Source organism: Entelurus aequoreus, linkage group LG10 (genome assembly GCF_033978785.1).
Source record: "Entelurus aequoreus isolate RoL-2023_Sb linkage group LG10, RoL_Eaeq_v1.1, whole genome shotgun sequence".
In the NCBI taxonomy this organism is placed as follows: domain Eukaryota; kingdom Metazoa; phylum Chordata; class Actinopteri; order Syngnathiformes; family Syngnathidae; genus Entelurus; species Entelurus aequoreus.
Window position 1 is genome coordinate 65852792 of NC_084740.1, and position 22841 is coordinate 65875632.

At 41.7% G+C, this 22841-nt stretch overlaps 1 protein-coding gene across 10 annotated transcripts in view; it reads left to right on the forward strand.

Moving 5' to 3' along the window:
• ankrd50l (ankyrin repeat domain 50-like) overlaps positions 1 to 20248 on the forward strand; it is a 77578-nt gene extending 57330 nt beyond the window's left edge. For 7 of the 10 annotated variants that reach the window (XM_062061442.1, XM_062061439.1, XM_062061446.1 and 4 more), the window contains 4 exons: positions 13221 to 13410; positions 13499 to 14062; positions 16154 to 16371; positions 16444 to 20248. In XM_062061442.1, coding sequence (XP_061917426.1) covers positions 13653 to 14062; positions 16154 to 16371; positions 16444 to 19844 — 4029 coding nt within the window. In that variant the 5' untranslated portion in view covers positions 13221 to 13410; positions 13499 to 13652 and the 3' untranslated portion in view covers positions 19845 to 20248. Of the gene's footprint in view, positions 1 to 5847; positions 6024 to 13220; positions 13411 to 13498; positions 14063 to 16153; positions 16372 to 16443 lie in introns of those variants that run through there. The other 3 variants (XM_062061449.1, XM_062061448.1, XM_062061444.1) reach the window with 3 other exon arrangements.
• The last annotated feature ends 2593 nt before the right edge of the window (positions 20249 to 22841 follow it).

The window sequence follows — 22841 nt, forward strand, 5'->3', positions numbered from 1 at the left end:
AATAAAACAAAAATAAACAATCATTTATGTTTAAAAATTACAGTTTTTGGGTTTAAAAAATCCCAAAACTTTTTATTTTTAAATAATTGCACAATATTTGACTGGAAGAACACTTAGTAATTCCAAAGTCTCCAGAAGGTCCACAGTGAGAGTTCACTAACCCAGCGAGCCAGCAGGTTAAACACAAGCTGTATGGCAGCTTTGTGCAATGTCCACACGCTGGACATTAACCCTCGCATATTATGGGATGCTTTTCCAACTGCTGGGGAGTAATGAGTATTTACCACTGACTGAGCACATGGACTTTACTGGGGGGCTTCTGGGGACAAGGAGGTCATGTGACCACTCTCTCAGGTAGAACGGTCTACCCGACACAACCACATTTATTTAGGGGAAAAAAAGTGACAACTACAACGCCCTAGAAAAAAAAAAGATGGAATCCGCAGACTTGGAGGATGTTGTTTAATTTTGCGGGGAAAAAAATGTAATATCACTATAAGAAATCAGGAAAATCAAATGTGGTAGTCAGTAATTTTCATTTTTAGAAACATTTGAAAAAAATATCTAAGAACTCAATTCAAAACACACCATTAGTACTTTGTTGCACCACATCTGGCTTGCAGTCCTTAAGGCAAGGACTTAACGAGTGACAAACAGAACTCTTCATTAGTCTTGCTCCAACTTGCTGCGGTCAGATGAGACTCTTGTCATCAGGCCCGGCCCTAACCAATCTGGCGCCCTAGGCAAGATTTTAGGTGGCGCCCCCCCACATCGGCAGTGAAGTGTATATACTCACAAGAAACCGAATAGCTTTGTCTTTGACATTTTTTTTTACTTAAAGAAAGCAAAATAACAATCAGAATAGTTAACAAGATAAAAAAAAAAAATGGATAAATAAATGAATACAAAAAATAAAAAATGAATATATGAAATACAATATTTTTTACATACATAAACACAAAATAAAACATGTCAACAAGTTGCATAAAATAAATTAAAAATACAATATAAATAAGGCACTGCACAAAACAAGATATCAAACCAGTATGACTTTAACAACTATATTACAAAAATCCTACAGAGTTCTCTATTTGTGCTTTTTAATATTGCATTAACTAGAATGACTTACAAATTACTGTACACCAGGGAGTACTGTAATTACCTAACGTTGCATTGTTATTTTCCATAACAATTTAGCCCCCTCCACAATATTAACCCGACGTTAAAACAGAACTAGCTATTTATTGATTAGCAATTGCCGAATCATGTAGCATTAGCTTAATGCTAAAAAGCCAGGTTACTATCACATCCTGTAACAGACAAATAATTTCATGTAGGCTAACGTTACCTACCTGCTACCTCTGTCTTTTTCTCGTTTCTCCTCTTCTTTTCTCTTTTTTCTTCCCTGGGCACCTGACAGTTTTGGCCGTTTTGACATCTTGTGTTGATTTTTTTATGTGGTGACGTCCAAAAAGAGTCATTAAACGGAAAGGGAGGGGGCGCAACATGCCGGGGGAAGGGGCATCGTAATGTTGTAACAAATAATATTTCTATTAAATAGGCTTTACTTTGCATTTTAATTAACGTGTGATTATTTTATGTATTTAGAAATAATAGTACCAACTTTTTTTTTCTTTTTTTTTTTCCCCCCCAACATTTGTGGCACTGGCGTGGCGCCCCCTGATGGACGGCGCCCTTAGCATTTGCCTATACGGCCTATGCCACGGGCCGGCCCTGCTTGTCATGGACCATGTTCTTCCATTTCTACCACACAGACCTTATGTATCTTTTTTCCGGGAACGTATGAACAGTTTTTACTCTGTGGCAAGATGCATTATCCTTTTGAAAAGTGATGTCATCATCCTTCCCATTGATTGAATAAGAGACATGTCAATGTGAAGTTGTGCGTTTATTGAAGACGGTCTTCTCTCCAGTGCCGTTACACTGTGAAAAAAAAAAGTTGAGAAAACACACATTTTTAAGGCAACATGATGCAACAAGATTTTTGCGTTTTCTCTACTTTTGACTACTGCTGGCCAGACACTGTTTTGGTAGTTAAACCTAGTGAAACCTTATTTCTGAGTCTGACTAACTTGAAAACTATAATTAGTCCAACAATTGCAAATCGTATTTTTTACAGTGTACCTGACATGCAGTCCATATCTTCTGCTCGTTTTCTTCAGGCAGTCGTCTTCATAAATCTCATTGGAACGGTACCAACAGTTCCAGCATCATCACCTTCACGATTCATCACTGAATATGACTTTCTTCCAGTCATTCGTAGTCCATCTTCTTTTTCATGTTTGGTTGGTAATGATGGCCTCCGTTTAACTTTTCTGTGTTTAAATCCCATTTCCTTAAAGCGCTTTCTTACAGTTCGGACACTGACGGTGACTCCAGTTTTTACTGTTTCAGACCATTTGTTTCTATTTTCAATATACATACATATATACATATACTGTATATATGTATATGTGTATGTGTGTGTGTACACATATATGTGTGTGTGTGTAGGGCCATAGTTTAGACACCCCTGCTCTACCAGTAAACTTGCCTTTTACGACCTTCCCATGTTGCTTGTACTTGGTTCAGATTTTTGGCAGACGGTGAACAATCAACATCTTTTGCAACATTGCGTGATGATTGACCTTGAAGATTTGTTTCAATTGACGTCTCTGGTGTTGGAGCCATGATTCATGCCGAACCACCTGGCGCAACAGCTCTCCAAGGTGCAAACACCGCTTTTTATTGCAGACTAATGTACAGATTAAATCTGATGCCGGGTTGAAAATTAACATTTACGGGGGGATTTTTCACCACTTTTTTTTTTTAAAACTCTGCTTGATTTAAAAATGTAAATGTTACGACCACAATTTATTTGAGTGTTTCTTCTGCTATTTGAAATGACTAGAGTTTTATGTCATTTTTTTCTACAAAATCAAACAACTGAAAGAACATCCTCCAAGTCTGCTGACTCTATCATTTTTCTCAAGGGTTTGTAATTAATGTGATTTGTAAATTCCCTTTAAACAGGAAAAAGACGCTTCAATTCTTTGTCTTCATTATGTTAGTTTTGACCCACTGGACACTTGTTGCTAGGCAGAATTCACTGGGCTCAATGGGTAAGTTGTATTTATAAATCCTCCATCCTAGAGTTGGACTGATAAAGGTGACTTACACTCATGAGTACTCTGTATGAATTATAAACATGAGAGAGGGGTCACGCAGCGTCTGGCCCTTGGGGTCACCACAGGCACTCAGCTGCGGGGCCTCTAGGGGTTGTCTGAGTGCGCGCCAGCGTCAACTTTGAGCGGAGACACAAAGGTCATGGGGTTGTTTGCGCTATCACCACGGCGACGCTTTTAACTCTCTCACTGCCTTTCATCGCTGCGTGCAAACACGCTGCAGTTCGGACGAGGACACATCGTTCACGCCTGCCTTCATCGCTTACAAGATGTACAGCGTCACCCATATAAGGACTATAATAATAATAATAATAATAATGATGATAACTATAATAGTATAAAATAATCCTATATGAATAATAACTATGATGGTATAAAATAATACTATTGATAACGAGAGAATAGAAAAACAATCACAACAAATTATATTACCAGTAATAATAATAATAGTAGCAATGAAAATCATCATAAATAATTATAACACATACAACAATATTAAAAATAATAATATGAATTCTGAATAATTACGCCACTAACAATATTAATGGATACGATTAAAAAAAATCATTCGTTGTCACAATAATAGTACTAATACAAATAATAACATAAATAATAGAAATAATGATACAAATATTTTTTTAATTAATAGCAAATATAAAATGTAATGATACAATAATGATGGTAAAACACTAAATATGATAGTATAATAGTATAAAATAATCTTAGTATTAATAATAACTACGATTGTATAAAAATACTACTATAAATAATGAGAGAATAGAAGCAATAATAACAAATAATAACAATAATAATAGTAGCAATGAAAATAATCATAAATTAGAACACATAACAATATTAAAAGTTATGAGTAATGATACCACTAACAATATTAATAGATACAATTAAAAAAATGTAATCTGGTGGTCACAATAATAGTTTTAATTAATTAATAAGAATGAAAATAGGAGTAATAATGAAAAAAATAATTTTAGTATAATAAATATAATTTTAGTATAAAATAAAATGATACGATACTGTTGGTAAAAACTAAATATAGTTGTGGCAATAAATAATAACATTTTAAAGATATAAAATAATACTAGTATTAATAATAACACAGTAGCAATACAAACTAATAAAAATAGATAATAGTAGCAATTAAAATAATCATTAAAAATTATAACACTAGTAATAAAAAATAATACATAATTAAAATTAAATCGATAATGATACCACTAATAATATTAGTATATAGGATTAAAAAAATAACCTGGGTGTTACAATAATTGTATTAGTAAAAATAAGAAAACAAAGATTTATGATGAAAAATAATGCTAGTGCTAATAATAGCAATTGTAGAATGTAATGATAAATAATACAATAATGATGGCAAATACAAAACATGGCTGTGACAATAATAAAAATAGTTATAAACCCTAGTAATTATGACACAAATCATACATTTAATGGTGATAATGATTACATAATTGTTTTTATTTTAACATTAAGCATGATCCAAAACAATTATATTTGTAATATCTAATAATATTAGCAAAAATTATACATATATAAAATTAAAACGATAATATCACTTATTATGTTAATATATATGATTAGAAAAAAATCAACCTGGTTGTCACAATACTTGTATTAATAAAAATTATGATAAAAATAATGCTAGTGGTAATAATAGCAATTGTAAAATGTAATGATAAATAATACAATAATGATGTTAAAAACAAAACGTGGTTGTGACAATAATAAAAATAGTTATAAACCCAAGTAATTGTAATGATAAAAATCATACCTTTAAGGGTAATAACGATTACATAATTATTTATATTTTAACATATTAAACATAATTAAAAACTGTTGTTATATTTCTAATACTTAATTATAATATTCACCAAAATGATAATAAATTAAAACTAAAACGATGGTACCACTATTTATATTAATATATATGATTAGAAAAAACAACAACTTAGTTGTCACAAGAATTATATTTAAAAAAATAGTTATAATAAAAAGAATGCTAGTGCTAATAATAGCAATGTAATGATAAATAATACAATAATAATGGTACAAACAAAACAATTGTTTGTGACAATAATAGAAAAATAATTATTAACTGTAGTAATAATAAAAAACACACATTTAATGGTAATAATGATTACATAATGATTTATAATTTAACATATTGAGCATAATTAAAAATATTTGTTAAAACATGCACCTGGGGATAGTTTGATTGGCCACACTAAATCGGCCCTAGTGTGTGAATGATGTCTATCTGTTGGCCCTGCGATGAGGTGGCGACTTGTCCAGGGTGTACCCCGCCTTCCGCCTGAATGCAGCTGAGATAGGCTCCAGCACCCCCCACAACCCCGAACGGGACAAGCGGTAGAAAATGGATGGATGGATATTTGAAATATCTAATAATATTAGCAGTAAATGTTGAAGGTACGTCCTCATCATGACCACAGAGGGCGCTGTCTGCAGGCACTGTGTCGTCACTGTCTCAGTTTGACCACTAGGTGACGCTAAAGGCGCTGGTCGCGGACGTGTCCTAAAAAGAAGTTACTTCTGCGCTGACGTCAGACAAACAGGAGCAGTTGAATGAAAAAACAACTAATTCCGATTGAAAAAATAAAAATCAACACTCATTTGCCAGATTTTTACATACAAAGAAAACGAAATGTTTCTTAATGTTACGTCATCCGGCTCACGTGCGTGTAAGTGTGTGCGCGCGCGCGCGTCCGTGTGTTCCGGTCTCGTGCGCGCCAGTGAGGACGATGGCGAGGACGAGCGCCGCCGACGAAGAGCACCTCCAGTCAGGTAAAAAAAAACATTTATAAGTCATTAATTGTTTGTTTTGTAGACAGAAATGTGGCTGCCAAATAGTGGGAGACTTGAGTGTGCTGCCAAATTGTGAGACTGCGTGCATAATGATAATTAACGTTGTATTCTTGAATTGTCTTTATAGTCAATCTAAAGTATTACTTTCAAACATTTTACAACCTCACTTTATTTTGCGTGGTAGTCACAGTCATAAACAAAACAAGTCAATGTCACAGTCATAAAAGAAATAAATGTGCACATAATATCAAAGTGCAGGGCTCAAAGATCCTGATCTGTATGACAGGACCACTGTGTTGCTTTTAGGCACGAATGCCAAAAATGCCCGTCAAAGATCGTTTATATGACAATAACAACAACACTCGTTTATTCAACAACACTCACCGTTATAACAACACTCGCTTTGATGACAACAACACTCGTTTATTCAACAACAACACTCACCGTTATAACAACACTCGCTTTGATGACAACAACACTCGCTTTATGACAACAACACTCGCCTTGATGACAACAACACTCCCCTTGATGACAACAACACTCGTTTTATGACAACATTCGCTGTCATAAAAACACTCGCTTTATGACAAAAATACTCGTCTTTGAGACGACACTCGCCTTGATGACAACAACACTCACCGTTATGACAACAACACTTGCCGTTGATGACAACACCATTATGACAACACTCGCTTTATGACAACAACAATCGCTTTATGACAACACTCGTCTTTATGACAACACTCACTTTAAGACAACAACACTCGTCTTTATGACAACACTCGCCTTAATGACAACAACACTCGCTTTATGACAACAATTGCTTTATGACAACACTCGCCGTTATGGAAACATTCTCTTCATGACAACACTCACTTTACGACAACATTTGTCTTTATGACAACCACACATGTCTTTATGACAACACTCACCTTGATGACAACAACACTCGCTTTGATGGCGACAACACTCGCTTTGATGACGACAACACTCGCTTTGATGACAACAACACTCCCCTTGATGACAACACTCCCCTTGATGACAACAACACTCGCTTTGATGACAACAACACTCACCATTATGACAACACTCGCCTTGATGACAACAACATTCGCCTTTATGACAACAGTCAGTTTATGACAACAACACTGTTATGACAACACTCGCTTTATGACAACAACAATGACAACAACACTCGTCTTTATGACAACACTTGCCTTGATGACCACAACTCTCGCCTTGATGACAACAACACTCGCCTTGATGACAACACTCGCCACTATGACAATACTCGATTTATGACAACAACACTCGCTTTATGACGACACTCGCCTTGATGACACGCCGTTATGACAACCCTCGCTTTATGACAACACTCGCCTTATGATAACACTCGCTTTATGACAACAACATTCGTCTTTATGACAACAACACTCGCTGTTATGACAACAACACTCGCCTTAATGATGAAACAACACTCGTCTTTATGACACCAGCCTTAATTCATGACAACACTCACCTTTATGACATCAACACTCGCCTAGATCACACGCCGTTATGACAACACTTGCTTTATGACAACAACACTTGTCTTTATGACAACACTCACCTTGATGACAACACTCGCTTTGATGGCGACAACACTCGCTTTGATGACGACAACACTCGCTTTGATGACAACAACACTCCCCTTGATGACAACACTCCCCTTGATGACAACAACACTCGCTTTGATGACAACAACACTCACCATTATGACAACACTCGCCTTGATGACAACAACATTCGCCTTTATGACAACAGTCAGTTTATGACAACAACACTGTTATGACAACACTCGCTTTATGACAACAACAATGACAACAACACTCGTCTTTATGACAACACTTGCCTTGATGACCACAACTCTCGCCTTGATGACAACAACACTCGCCTTGATGACAACACTCGCCACTATGACAATACTCGATTTATGACAACAACACTCGCTTTATGACGACACTCGCCTTGATGACACGCCGTTATGACAACCCTCGCTTTATGACAACACTCGCCTTATGATAACACTCGCTTTATGACAACAACATTCGTCTTTATGACAACAACACTCGCTGTTATGACAACAACACTCGCCTTAATGATGAAACAACACTCGTCTTTATGACACCAGCCTTAATTCATGACAACACTCACCTTTATGACATCAACACTCGCCTAGATCACACGCCGTTATGACAACACTTGCTTTATGACAACAACACTTGTCTTTATGACAACACTCACCTTGATGACAACACTCGCTTTGATGGCGACAACACTCGCTTTGATGACGACAACACTCGCTTTGATGACAACAACACTCCCCTTGATGACAACACTCCCCTTGATGACAACAACACTCGCTTTGATGACAACAACACTCACCATTATGACAACACTCGCCTTGATGACAACAACATTCGCCTTTATGACAACAGTCAGTTTATGACAACAACACTGTTATGACAACACTCGCTTTATGACAACAACAATGACAACAACACTCGTCTTTATGACAACACTTGCCTTGATGACCACAACTCTCGCCTTGATGACAACAACACTCGCCTTGATGACAACACTCGCCACTATGACAACACTCGATTTACGACAACAACACTCGCTTTATGACGACACTCGCCTTGATGACACGCCGTTATGACAACCCTCGATTTATGACAACACTCGCCTTATGACAACACTCGCTTTATGACAACAACATTCGTCTTTATGACAACAACACTCGCTGTTATGACAACAACACTCGCCTTAATGATGAAACAACACTCGTCTTTATGACACCAGCCTTGATTCATGACAACACTCACCTTTATGACATCAACACTCGCCTAGATCACACGCCGTTATGACAACACTTGCTTTATGACAACAACACTTGTCTTTATGACAACACTCACCTTGATGACAACAACACTCGCTTTGATGACGACAACACTCGCTTTGATGACGACAACACTCGCTTTGATGACAACAACACTCCCCTTGATGACAACAACACTCGCTTTGATGACAACAACACTCACCATTATGACAACACTCGCCTTGATGACAACAACATTCGCCTTTATGACAACAGTCAGTTTATGACAACAACACTGTTATGACAACACTCGCTTTATGACAACAACAATGACAACAACACTCGTCTTTATGACAACACTTGCCTTGATGACCACAACTCTCGCCTTGATGACAACAACACTCGCCTTGATGACAACACTCGCCACTATGACAACACTCGATTTACGACAACAACACTCGCTTTATGACGACACTCGCCTTGATGACACGCCGTTATGACAACCCTCGCTTTATGACAACCCTCGCTTTATGACAACACTCGCCTTATGACAACACTCGCTTTATGACAACAACATTCGTCTTTATGACAACAACACTCGCCTTAATGATGAAACAACACTCGTCTTTATGACACCAGCCTTAATTCATGACAACACTCACCTTTATGACATCAACACTCGCCTAGATCACACGCCGTTATGACAACACTTGCTTTATGACAACAAACTCGCCGTTATCACAACAACACTCACCCTAATGATGATGACAACACTCGTCTTCATGACAACACTCGTCTTTATGACATCAACACGCCTTGATGACACGCCGTTATGACAAAACTAACCGTTATGACAACAACACTCGCTTTTTGACAACAACATCCGTCTTTATGACAACAACTCGCTTTATGACAACACTAGTCTTTATGACAACACTCGTCTTTATGACAATACTCGTCTTTATGACGACACTCGCCTTGATGACACGCCGTTATGACAACCCTCGCTTTATGACAACACTCGCTTTATGACAATACTCGCTTTATGACAACAACATTCGTCTTTATGACAACAACATTCGTCTTTATGACAACAACATTCATCCTTATGACAACACTCGCTGTTATGACAACAAAACTCACCTTAATGATGACAACAACACTAGTCTTTATGACAACACCAGCCTTAATTTATGACAACAACACTCAACTTTATGACATCAACATTCGCCAAGATCACACGCCGTTATGACAACACTCGCCTTATGACAACACTTGCTTTATGACAACACTTGTCTTTATGACAACAAACTCGCCGTTATGACAACAACACTCACCCTAATGATGATGACAACACTCGTCTTTATGACATCAACACGCCTTGATGACAACACTCACCGTTATGACAACGCTCTCTTTATGACAACAACATTCGTCTTTATGACAACTCGCTTTATGACGACACTCGCCTTGATGACAACACTCACTTTATGACGGTGTGGTGCGGTTGGGAGAGTGGCCGTGCCACCAACCTGAGGATTCCTGGTTCAATCCCCACCTTCTACCAACCTTGTCACTTCCGTTGTGTCCTTGAGCAAGACACTTCACCCTTGCTCCTGATGGGTCATGGTTAGGGCCTTGCATGGCAGCTCCCACCATCAGTGTGTGAATGTGGAAATAGTGTCAAAGCACTTTGAGTAACTTGGAGGTAGAAAAGCACTATACAAGTACAACCCATTTACCATTCATGAAAAGAACACTCGCCTTGATGACACCCCGTTATGACAACACTCGCTTTATGACAACAACACGCTTTATGACAACAACATTCGTCTTTATGACAACAACACTCACCTTGATGACCACAACACTCGCCTTGATGACAAAAACACTCAGTTATGATAACAATACACACCTTTATGACAACAACACTCACCTTGACAAAAAAAACACTCACCTTAATGACAACACTCGGCTTGATGACAACAACACTCGTACACTTGCCTTGATGACAACAACACTCGCCGTTATGACAACACTCACCTTGATGACAACAACTCTCGCCTTGATGACAAAAACACTCAGGTTATGATAACAATACACGCCTTTATGACAACAACGCTCGCCTTGACAAAAAAAACACTCACCTTAATGACAACAACACTCGGCTTGATGACAACAACACTCGTACACTCACCTTGATGACAACAACACTCGCCTTGATGACAAAAACACTCAGTTATGATAACAATACACGCCTTTATGACAACACTCGCCTTGACAAAAAAAACACTCGGCTTGATGACAACAACACTCGGCTTGATGACAACAACACTCGGCTTGATGACAACAACACTTGGCTTGATGACAACAACACTTGCCTTGATAATACGCCGTTATGACAACACTTGCTTTATGACAACAACACTCGCTTTATGACAACACTCGCTTTATGACAACAACATTCGTCTTCATGACCACAACACTGGCCTTGATGACAACAACACTCGCCTTGATGACAACAACACTCGCCTTGATGACAAAAACACTCAGTTATGATAACAATACACGCCTTTATGACAACACTCGCCTTGACAAAAAAAAAACTCGGCTTGATGACAACAACACTCGGCTTGATGACAACAACACTCGGCTTGATGACAACAACACTTGGCTTGATGACAACAACACTTGCCTTGATAATACGCCGTTATGACAACACTCGCTTTATGACAACAACACTCGCTTTATGACAACAACACTCGCTTTATGACAACACTCGCTTTATGACAACACTTGCTTTATGAAAACGACACTCGCCTTGATGACAACACTCACTTTGATGACAACACTCGCCTTGATGACAACACTCACCTTGATGACAACAACACTCGCCTTGATGACAACACTCACCTTGATGACAACACTCGCTTTATGACAAAAACACTCGTCTTTTTGATTACACTCGCCTTGGGGACAACAACATTTGCCTTGATGACAACAACACTCGCTTTATGACAACAACACTCGTCTTTTTGATTACACTCGCCTTGATGACAAAAACACTCAGTTATGATAACAATACACACCTTTATGACAACAACACTCGCCTTGACAAAAAAAAACACTCACCTTAATGACAACAACACTCGACTTGATGACAACAACACTAACCTTGATGACAAAAACACTGAAGTTATGATAACAACACTCGCCTTTATGACAACACTTGCTTTATGAAAACGACACTCGCCTTGATGACAACACTCACTTTGATGACAACACTCACCTTGATGACAACACTCACCTTGATGACAACAACACTCGCCTTGATGACAACACTCACCTTGATGACAACACTCGCTTTATGACAAAAACACTCGTCTTTTTGATTACACTCGCCTTGATGACAACAACATTTGCCTTGATGACAACAACACTCGCTTTATGACAACAACACTCGTCTTTTTGATCACACTCGCCTTGATGACAAAAACACTCAGTTATGATAACAATACACACCTTTATGACAACAACACTCGCCTTGACAAAAAAAAACACTCACCTTAATGACAACAACACTCGACTTGATGACAACAACACTCGGCTTGATGACAACAACAATTGCCTTGATGACGACAACACTCGCCTTGATGACAACAACACTAACCGTGATGACAAAAACACTGTTATGATAACACTCGCCTTTATGACAACACTTGTTTTATGACAACGACACTCACCTTGATGACAATAACACTCGCCTTGACAACAACACTCACTTTATGACAACAACACTCATCTTTTTAATTACACTCACCTTGATGACAACAACACTCGCCGTTATGACAACAACACTCGCCTTTGTGCTCACAGTGTGGCTAGCTGTTGCAAAATAGTGAGAGCGGTTCATGTCAGAGTTGAGACAGCGGTGTCAAAGATGCTGCCACATTGTGAGACAGGTGAGTTGACAGGCATCTTGCTAAAATGTCCGGGACGTCAACATCAGAAATGACAAGAATGTCAACAACTTATCACTCTGGTGTCACTTTTCGCCGTCCTTCGCTAAAGCCACGCACGTCCCCTCATCTTGTGTGTGTGCGTGCGCGGTTACTAGCATGCTAGCCACTTTGTCACAGAACGTTCTGACATTCCATGAAGAGGTGCAGCTTCTTCACTTTCAATGAGGCGACCCTGTGGGACTCCCACAAGTCCTAGCCGTCGTCAAGGAGAAGTCTCCAGCACACAAAGTCCTGCTTTTAAAAGTTTGGACGGGTTAGCTTAAGAAGCTAAAAGTGTTAGCATGTGCCCTGCAGGCGACCCTTCACCCTGAAGCAAGCACCACCCGCCAGCTTGATGTCGTAGACGTAAGGAGTCGCTTGCCAACATGTCCTGACAAGTGTAGCTAGGGGGCGGAGCCAGCAGAGGAAACCTGAAAAACCAGCGTGAAGGGGGGAGTGTAGGGGGCGGAGCTAGAGTGTGTCAGTGCTGAAGCAGCACTTAAAGGTGCAGTTTGAGGTCGACACTGAAAGTCTTCAACAGAAACTGATGTGCGGCCACTTCCTGTCTTGATTTGTCACCCCCTCTTCTGCAGACCCTTGCCCCTGACCCTGCCACTTAGAGCATCAAACGCCGACTTCCTGTTGAGCCCCGAGGCGCGGATCAGCTGACCAAAGCAGGAAGCAAGCAGGAAACCGCAGCCCAGAGGATCATGGGACGTGTGGCCACGGCCCTGAGGTAAAAGGTCAATGAGTAGCTCCAGCCTGCTGCGAGGCCGCCGCTTCTACTGCCGGGAATGGGCCCTGGACAAGCTGCGGCGCTGCCTAGACGCCCGCTCCGTGCCGGGTCAGCCCCCAGGACTGCTGGTGATGGGGGGCCCTGGTGCCGGCAAGACCGCACTGTGCACCGAGGCGGTGTGGCCCGCCTCCAAAGCCGGACGGGCGGCAGGCCTGGCGCCGCGATGCCTGGCCTGGCATTTCTGCCAGCGGGAGTCACAGGGGAGCACGGTGGTGTGGCGCTTCGTGCTCAGCCTGGTGGACCAGTTAAGGGCGTCATCGCTGCTACCGCCGGAATACAGCAGCCGCCTCGACGAGTCGCTTGCAGCGTCCTCGCTGGACCCCCTCAGCTGCCAGAGGGCCCCCGATGACACTTTTCAGAGGTTGGTGTGATGATGTCATCCTTCATTGACATAGCTAAGTGGCCACTTGATTAGGGACCCCAACATATATATAGCATAGCCAGGAAAATGCTTGTTACCTGCTTGCAGTTGGTGGCATCAGTGTGTGTGTGTACTTGTGTGTTTTCATCATCACACTTTCATGTTGTTGACTCCCACACAAGCCTGAGGAGGCCTCAGGGTGCTGACCTTGCGACCTCTTGACCCGGTGACACACAAAGACACTCACAACAGGACCACGCTGCTGTTTTTAACAAACGAGTGCCAAAACAGTAGTCAAAGATCTTCTGTATGACAGGAGCACTGCGTTATTTTAAAGGACCAACTGCAAACATGCTCATCATAGATCCTTTATATGCTCGCTCTCACTCTCACACACAACAACGTGAGTGCTTCTTGAAATCTAAATAAGCAAAGAGAAAGTTAGGATGTGTGTGTGTGTGAGACGTGGGCGGGGCGGGACATTTCCAGAGTTCCAGTAGGTTGAGTCACCATTGCAAAGGTGTGTGTCCGCTTTTCAAAAAAGTATTGTTAGCATGTCTTATATGGAAATGTTGGGACACTTAATAATTGTATGAGAGGTTGGACAAGATTTTGTAATTTGTATGTTCGCAGTGTACATAGGAAGCTCATGCTTAAAAATCTAGACCAGGTCCACTGTCAGTGACATTGTCTCAATACATTTGTACTTAAAGGCCTACTGAAACCCACTACTACCGACCACGCAGTCTGATAGTTTATATATCAATGATGAAATCTTAACATTGCAACACATGCCAATACGGCCGGGTTAACTTATAAAGTGCAATTTTAAATTTCCCGCTAAACTTCCGGTTAAAAAAGCCTTCGGAGGATGACGTATGCGCGGGACGTAGCCCGGGGAACAGAGGTATGCATTCCCCATTGAATACAATACAAAAAAGCTCTGTTTTCATTTCATAATTCCACAATATTCTGGACATCTGTGTTGGTGAATCTTTTGCAATTTGTTTAATGAACAATGGAGGCTGCAAAGAAGAACGTTGTAGGTGGGATCGGTGTATTAGCGGCTGGCTGTAGCTACACAACAAGGACTACTTACTTGGATAGCAGACGCCTAGCCGATGCTAGCAGACCCACCGCACGGATGATCGGGTGAAGTCCTTCGTCGCGCCGTCGATCGCTGGAACGCAGGTGAGCACGGGTGTTGATGAGCAGAGCAGATGAGGGCTGGCTGGCGTAGGTGGAGCGCTACTGTTTTTATCATAGCCCTGTGAGGTCCGGTTGCTAAGTTAGCCTTAGCGTCGTTAGCAACAGCATTGTTAAGCTTTGCCAGGCTGAGATCTATTAACCGTGTAGTTACATGTACATGGTTTAATAGTATTGTTGATCTTCTGTCTATCCTTCCAGTCAGGGATTTATTTATTTTGTTTCTATCTGCATTTGAGACAGATGCTATCACGTTACCTCATGCTAAAGAGCTTCGTCGATGTATTGTCATGGAGATAAAAGTCACTGTGAATGTCCATTTCGCGTTCTCGACTCTCATTTTCAAGAGGATATAGTATCCGAGGTGGTTTAAAATACAAATCCGTGATCCACAATAGAAAAAGGAGAGAGTGTGGAATCCAATGAGCCAGCTTGTACCTAAGTTACGGTCAGAGCGAAAAAAAATATGTATTTCACTGCATTCTAGTCCGTCACTCTAACGTACCTCATCCACGAATCTTTCATCCTCGCTCAAATTAATGAGGTAATCATCGCTTTCTCTGTCTGAATAGCTCTAGCTGCGTTGAAAACAATAGGAAAATATGAGGGAGTGAACAACTGACAACGTCACGCTACTTCCAGTAGGGGCAAGGTTTTTTTTTTATCAGAGACCAAAAGTTGCGAACTTTATCGACGTTGTTCTATACTAAATCCTTTCAGCAAAAATATGGCAATATCGCAAAATGATCAAGTATGACACATAGAATGGATCTGCTATCCCCGTTTAAATAAAAAAAATTCATTTCAGTAGGCCTTTAAGCCCCTCTCGTGTTTATAAATACATTTTTTATTTTACTCACCCACATCCGCTTTTCCGGTCCACAGAGCAGTCTTGGACCCCTTGCTGGCCCTTCCGCCGCCCGCACAGACGCTGATGGTTCTGGTGGACTCCCTGGATGTGGGCTACCAGGGAGGCCGAGCAGGCGGGAAGAGCCGCTCCATTGCGGAGCTCCTGGCGACCCATCAGCACCTGCTGCCGAGCTGGCTCCTTCTGGTCTGCTCGGTGCGGCGCCACAACAAAACCATGTGCAAGATGTTCCCAAGTAAGAGGACTTAGTCTGCATTGGTCCTTGTAAAAATCATGTGATGCTTTAAAGGTCTATTTTGTCTGCCAGGTTTTCGTAAGCTGTGCCTGGATGATTTGCGGAGGCCCGACCCAGTACACGATGTGCAGCAGTACATCCTGTGCCGCTTGGACAGTGAGGCGGCACTACGCCGTCAGCTGACCCCGGACACGGCGGACATGTTAAATCTGCTTCACATCAAAAGTGGGGGCTGCTTCCTGTTCCTGGAGCGGGTACTGGATGGTGTGGCCGCAGCTCTCGTGGGTCTCCGCGAGATTCGGGACATTCCAGGAACTTTGAACGGTCTTTACCTGTGGCTGTGCCAAAGACTCTTCCCCAGAGGGCTCTTCAGCTATGTCAAGTCCCTTCTTAATGTCATCCTTTCCGCCCCCACGCCCCTTACGCCTCAGCAGCTGTTCACAGCGCTGTGGACCCACGACAACCTGCTCAGTGTCCAGGAGTTCCAGAAAAAACTACAAACTCTTTCCCCTCTCCTCATTGACGGTCCCGGAGGGAGCAAACTACTTTTCCATGGCAGCTTTGCCGAGTGGCTGACGGATGTCAAGTACTGCACGCAGAAGTATCTTTGCAGCCGAGCCGAGGGTCACAGTATGCTCGCCATGGTTCTGACGCTGCAGGGACCCCTTTTGGACATGGAGGAGACCATCCAGCTCGGTACACATTTAGTTTGCTCTGGTCATCATCAGGATGACCCTTCCCTTTTAGCACTGTGGATGATCTGGGCTGGCGTGCCTGCCCTAAGCAGCAACAGCAGCACCGCCCTCGCCACATCATTAACTCAAGCGCCCTTTCCGACTCAGCAAAAAGTTTTTCAACTTTTAAAAAAGAGTGGACTGGTTTCTGCAGCCAGTCTACCTAACGCAGACTCAAGTCCGGGAGGGAATTGTGCGTGTGAAGAAACACATAACATGCAGCGAAAACTTGTGAAGGAACGTGGGCTGTCTGTTAACAAGCTCAATTCTGTAGACAGACAGACCTTGCTTGCTACTGGGGCCCTCGAAGGGTCTGCTAACGTGGTCCAGTTGCTGCTGACGCGTGGAGCTGATCCGCTCCTTAGCGACAACCAGGGCCAAACAGCACTGACGTTGGCCTCCAGGCAGGGTCACATCAATGTGCTACATGTGCTGCTGGACTGGGCACGGGTCCAGGATGCGGGGACGGTCGTGAAAATGATGGAGCACGCGGACAATGACGGCTGGACGGCCCTGCGGTCTGCAGCCTGGGGGGGACACAGCCAAGCCATAAGGCTTCTTCTGGACGCAGGCGCAGAAGTGGACGGCTGTGATGCAGAGGGCCGCACCGCCCTCAGGGCAGCGGCCTGGGGGGGTCACGAAGAGACAGTTCTCATCTTGCTGGACCGCGGGGCTCAGGTGAACAAGGCTGACCGCAAAGGTCGAACTCCCCTCATTGCTGCTGCCTACATGGGACATCATGAGGCGGTGGAGGTGCTGTTGGACCACAACGCAGAAGTCGACTTGCCTGATGGAGACGGGCGCACTGCTCTGTCGGTCGCTGCCCTCTGTGTCCCTACAGCAGCAGGGGTCAAAGGTTACTGCCAGGTAGCAAATCTCCTACTGGAGCGTGGAGCAGAACCTGGACACAGAGACCACGACGGAATGACGCCCCTGCTCCTCGCAGCCTACGAGGGCCATGAGGACATAGTTGAACTCCTGCTGGACGCCGGCGCAGACGTGGATGAGACTGCAGGCCCCGATGGAAGCGCCCCTGCAGCGGCAGCTGTTACGCCCCTGCTTGCAGCTGCGGCGATGGGCCACATGAAGACGGTGTCACGGCTCCTTTTCTGGGGTGCAGCCGTGGACGCCATCGATTACGAAGGCAGGACAGCGCTCAGCCTAGCAGCTGCGCGAGGAAGCACGGATGTTGTCCGCGCCCTCCTCGAACGAGGCCTTGACGAGAACCACAAGGACGACCTAGGCTGGACCCCGCTGCACGCTGCAGCCTGCGAAGGCCACCGAGCCGTGTGTGCTGCGCTAACTCAGCAAGGCAGCATGGCAAGAGTGGGCGAGATGGACATTGAAGGCCGCACGGCACTTATCCTGGCAGGTCAGGAAGGACACCTGAGTGCTGTCAGATTATTGTTGGACAGACGCTCGCCTATTGACCACAGGGCATATGATGGACACTCTGCCTTGAGTGCCACCCTCCTGGAGGGCCACGCAGAGGTGGCTGAGCTTCTAATGCGGCGAGGAGCTGACACCGATGTTCGTGATGCAGAAGGACGACCTCTACTGTACCTTCTGGTGTTGGAGGATCGGCTTGACATGGCCACTCTGCTCATAGAAAAAGGAGGTGTGCCCATGGAATCCAGAGACTCCGAGGGTCGGACAGCCGTGCACGTGGCCTCCTGGCAAGGAAATGTGGACATGGTGGTCTTGCTCCTAAAGCATGGGGCCAACCCCAATGCACAGGACACAGAGGGGAGGCCGCCATTGCATTCTGTGGCCTGGACAGGAAACTCAGAAGTGGGGCACCATCTTTTGGCCCAGAGTGGCATCAACATAGACCTTCCTTGCAACCAGGGGGCGACAGCTCTGAGCATCGCAGCCCAGCAAGGACACGCAAACATTGTCTCGATGCTTCTGGAACGATGTGCCAACCCTGACCATGTGGACCAATATGGACGCACTCCCATGAAAGTGGCAGGGAAGCATGGACATATGCACGTGGTCTCCCTTTTACAGCGCTTTGGAGCCAAACCATGCCAAGGTTTTTTGCCAAAAACTCGTATAGTTTCTCCTGCTAAAGCCAACAAGATGTCCACCTCAAACATTTCAGGCCATGATGGAACTGAAGCGGCTATCTCCTCCTCGCCGTCTTCTTCAGGCTCCACCCACAGCTCCCAAACGTCCTCAACCGGACACTCCATGGCCACCACACAGACGGTCCCGGCCGACAGTCTCAGTTTCATCCAGCAGATCCAGCAGCACTCGCTACCCCGGAGCCGCAGCCGTCCCTCCACACTCCCTCCGCCAGGAGGTTCAGTCACAGGCAGCAACCGGAGACTTCCCAAAGGCAGCCCCCCACTGACCCACTGCACCGTGACTGCCATGATCCACAACTGTGAGCAGCCTTCAAATGACTCATCTAATGGACTGGACTATCAAGATAGAATGAACCAACTGAACTTAAGCCAAACGACAAGTGCTAAAACAGACAACAACGCCCCTGCGGGATTCTCATCCAGGATCTACGGCCCCCACCACAAGGAAGCTTGGGATCCTCCACCCAAACGCGACACTCTGTCAACCGCTCACTTTAGCTTTGGTCCAGTGACGCCATCTAATGCCTCACCAGGGGGCGGGGTTTCTATGAAAACCTCAGACCCCCAGTTGAACCTCAAACAGGCCATCAAGCTACAGTTTGAGGGTCCCACCAGCGCGGCCTTTTACAAGCGAGAAACCCCCCTGTAAATGACCCCGGTTCAGGTCACGCTAACTATTGCTAATAAAGAAAAACAAAGTCCATGACAGGTTGTTGTAGAAATTCAGGGAAAGGCTCATTGCCAATTTAACAATTGTTTTATTGTTTGAGACAGAAGTGTGTTTTTGAGCAGGGCTCCAACACACACAAACACAAAGGTCTTATTTTGTCGTCACACTTGTAGTTTTGCTGTTTTTCTAATTTATTTGAGTGGAGACTAGTGTGCCAGTAACTGCTGAATAATGTTATTGAAACAATAATCATGCAGTGAAAACAGTACTGTAAATGTTGCCTTTTGTGGACTGTGTCATACTTGTTTGTAATATTTTCACATGAATAAAACTATGCAAATTATAAGTCAGTAATAAACACATTGTTGAATGAAACCATGCACCTGTTCATATTTTTGATACATATTATATACTAAAAATGCTAAAAAAAAAGATCCTCTTTGTGCTAAGCCACTGATTCTCAACCTGTGCTACAAGCGCTTCAGCTAAAGATTCAATTAAATATTCAAACACAGTGTTACTGTTCAAAATGTTTCATACAGTATATTGGTAAAAGAAAACATCTGCTTTGTGTTTAGGCCTACTTCGCTACTTTAATTTAATGTGGTCATTATGGTGGTACTTAATGAATACTTAGGTCTACTACACTTCTGTATTTTAATGTCATTATGGTGGTACTTAATGAATACTTAGGTCTACTACACTACTGTATTTTAATGTTGTCATTATGTGGTACTTAATGAATACTTGGGTCTACTACACTACTGTATTTTAATGTTGTCATTATGGTGGTACTTAATGAATACTTAGGTCTACTACACTACTGTATTTTAATGTTGTCATTATGGTGGTACTTAATGAATACTTATGTCTACTACACTACTGTATTTTAATGTTGTCATTATGGTGGTACTTAATGATTACTTAGGTCTACTACACTACTGTATTTTAATGTTGTCACTATGGTGGTACTTAATGAATACTTAGGTCTACTACACTACTGTATTTTAATGTTGTCATTATGGTGGTACTTAATGAATACTTAGGTCTACTACACTACTGTATTATAATGTTGTCATTATGGTGGTACTTAATGAATACTTAAGTCTACTACGTTACTGTATTTTAATGTCATGGTGGTACTTAATGAATACTTAGGTCTACTACACTACTGTATTTTAATGTTGTTATTATGGTGGTACTTAATGAATACTTAGGTCTACTACGCTACTGTATTTTAATGTCATTATGGTGGTACTTAATGAATACTTAGGTCTACTACACTTCTGTATTTTAATGTCATTATGGTGGTACTTAATAAATACTTAGGTCTACTACACTTCTGTATTTTAATGTCATTATGGTGGTACTTAATGAATACTTAGGTCTACTACACTACTGTATTTTAATGTTGTCATTATGGTGGTACTTAATGAATACTTAGGTCTACTACACTACTGTATTTTAATGTTGTCACTATGGTGGTACTTAATGAATACTTAGGTCTACTACACTACTGTATTTTAATGTTGTCATTATGGTGGTACTTAATGAATACTTAGATCTACTACGCTACTGTATTTTAATGTTGTCACTATGGTGGTACTTAGTGAATACTTAGGTCTACTACACTACTTTATTTTAATGTTGTCATTATGGTGGTACTTAATGAATACTTAGGTCTACTACACTACTGTATTTTAATGTTGTCATTATGGTGGTACTTAATGAATACTTAGGTCTACTACACTACTGTATTTTAATGTTGTCATTATGGTGGTACTTAATGAATACTTAGGTCTACTACGCTACTGTATTTTAATGTTGTCATTATGTGGTACTCAATGAATACTTAGGTCTACTACACTACTGTATTTTAATGTTGTCATTATGGTGGTACTTAATGAATACTTAGGTCTACTACGCTACTGTATTTTAATGTTGTCATTATGTGGTACTTAATGAATACTTAGGTCTACTACACTACTGTATTTTAATGTTGTCATTATGGTGGTACTTAATGAATACTTAGGTCTACTACACTACTGTATTTTAATGTTGTCATTATGGTGGTACTTAATGATTACTTAGGTCTACTACACTACTGTATTTTAATGTTGTCATTATGGTGGTACTTAATGAATACTTAGGTCTACTACGCTACTGTATTTTAATGTCATTATGGTGGTACTTAAAGAATACTTGGGTCTACTACGCTACTGTATTTTAATGTCATTATGGTGGTACTTAATGAATACTTGGGTCTACTACGCTACTGTATTTATTGTCATGGTGGTACTTAATGAATACTTAAGTCTACTACACTACTGTATTTTAATGTTGTCATTATGGTGGTACTTAATGAATACTTAGGTCTACTACACTACTGTATTTTAATGTTGTCATTATGGTGGTACTTAATGAATACTTAGGTCTATTACACGTCTGTACTTTAATGTTGTCATTATGGTGGTACTTAATGAATACTTAGGTCTACTACACTACTACATATTAATGTTGTCATTATGATGGTACTTAATGAATACTTAGGTCTACTACACTACTGTATTTTAATGTTGTCACTATGGTGGTACTTAATGAATACTTAGGTCTACTACACTACTGTATTTTAATGTTGTCATTATGGTGGTACTTAATGAATACTTAGGTCTACTACACTACTGCATATTAATGTTGTCATTATGGTGGTACTTAATGAATACTTAGGTCTACTACACTACTGCATATTAATGTTGTCATTATGATGGTACTTAATGAATACTTAGGTCTACTACGCTACTGTATTTTAATGTTGTCATTATGGTGGTACTTAATGAATACTTAGGTCTACTACACTACTGCATATTAATGTTGTCATTATGATGGTACTTAATGAATACTTAGGTCTACTACGCTACTGCATTTTAATGTTGTCACTATGGTGGTACTTAATGAATACTTAGGTCTACTACACTA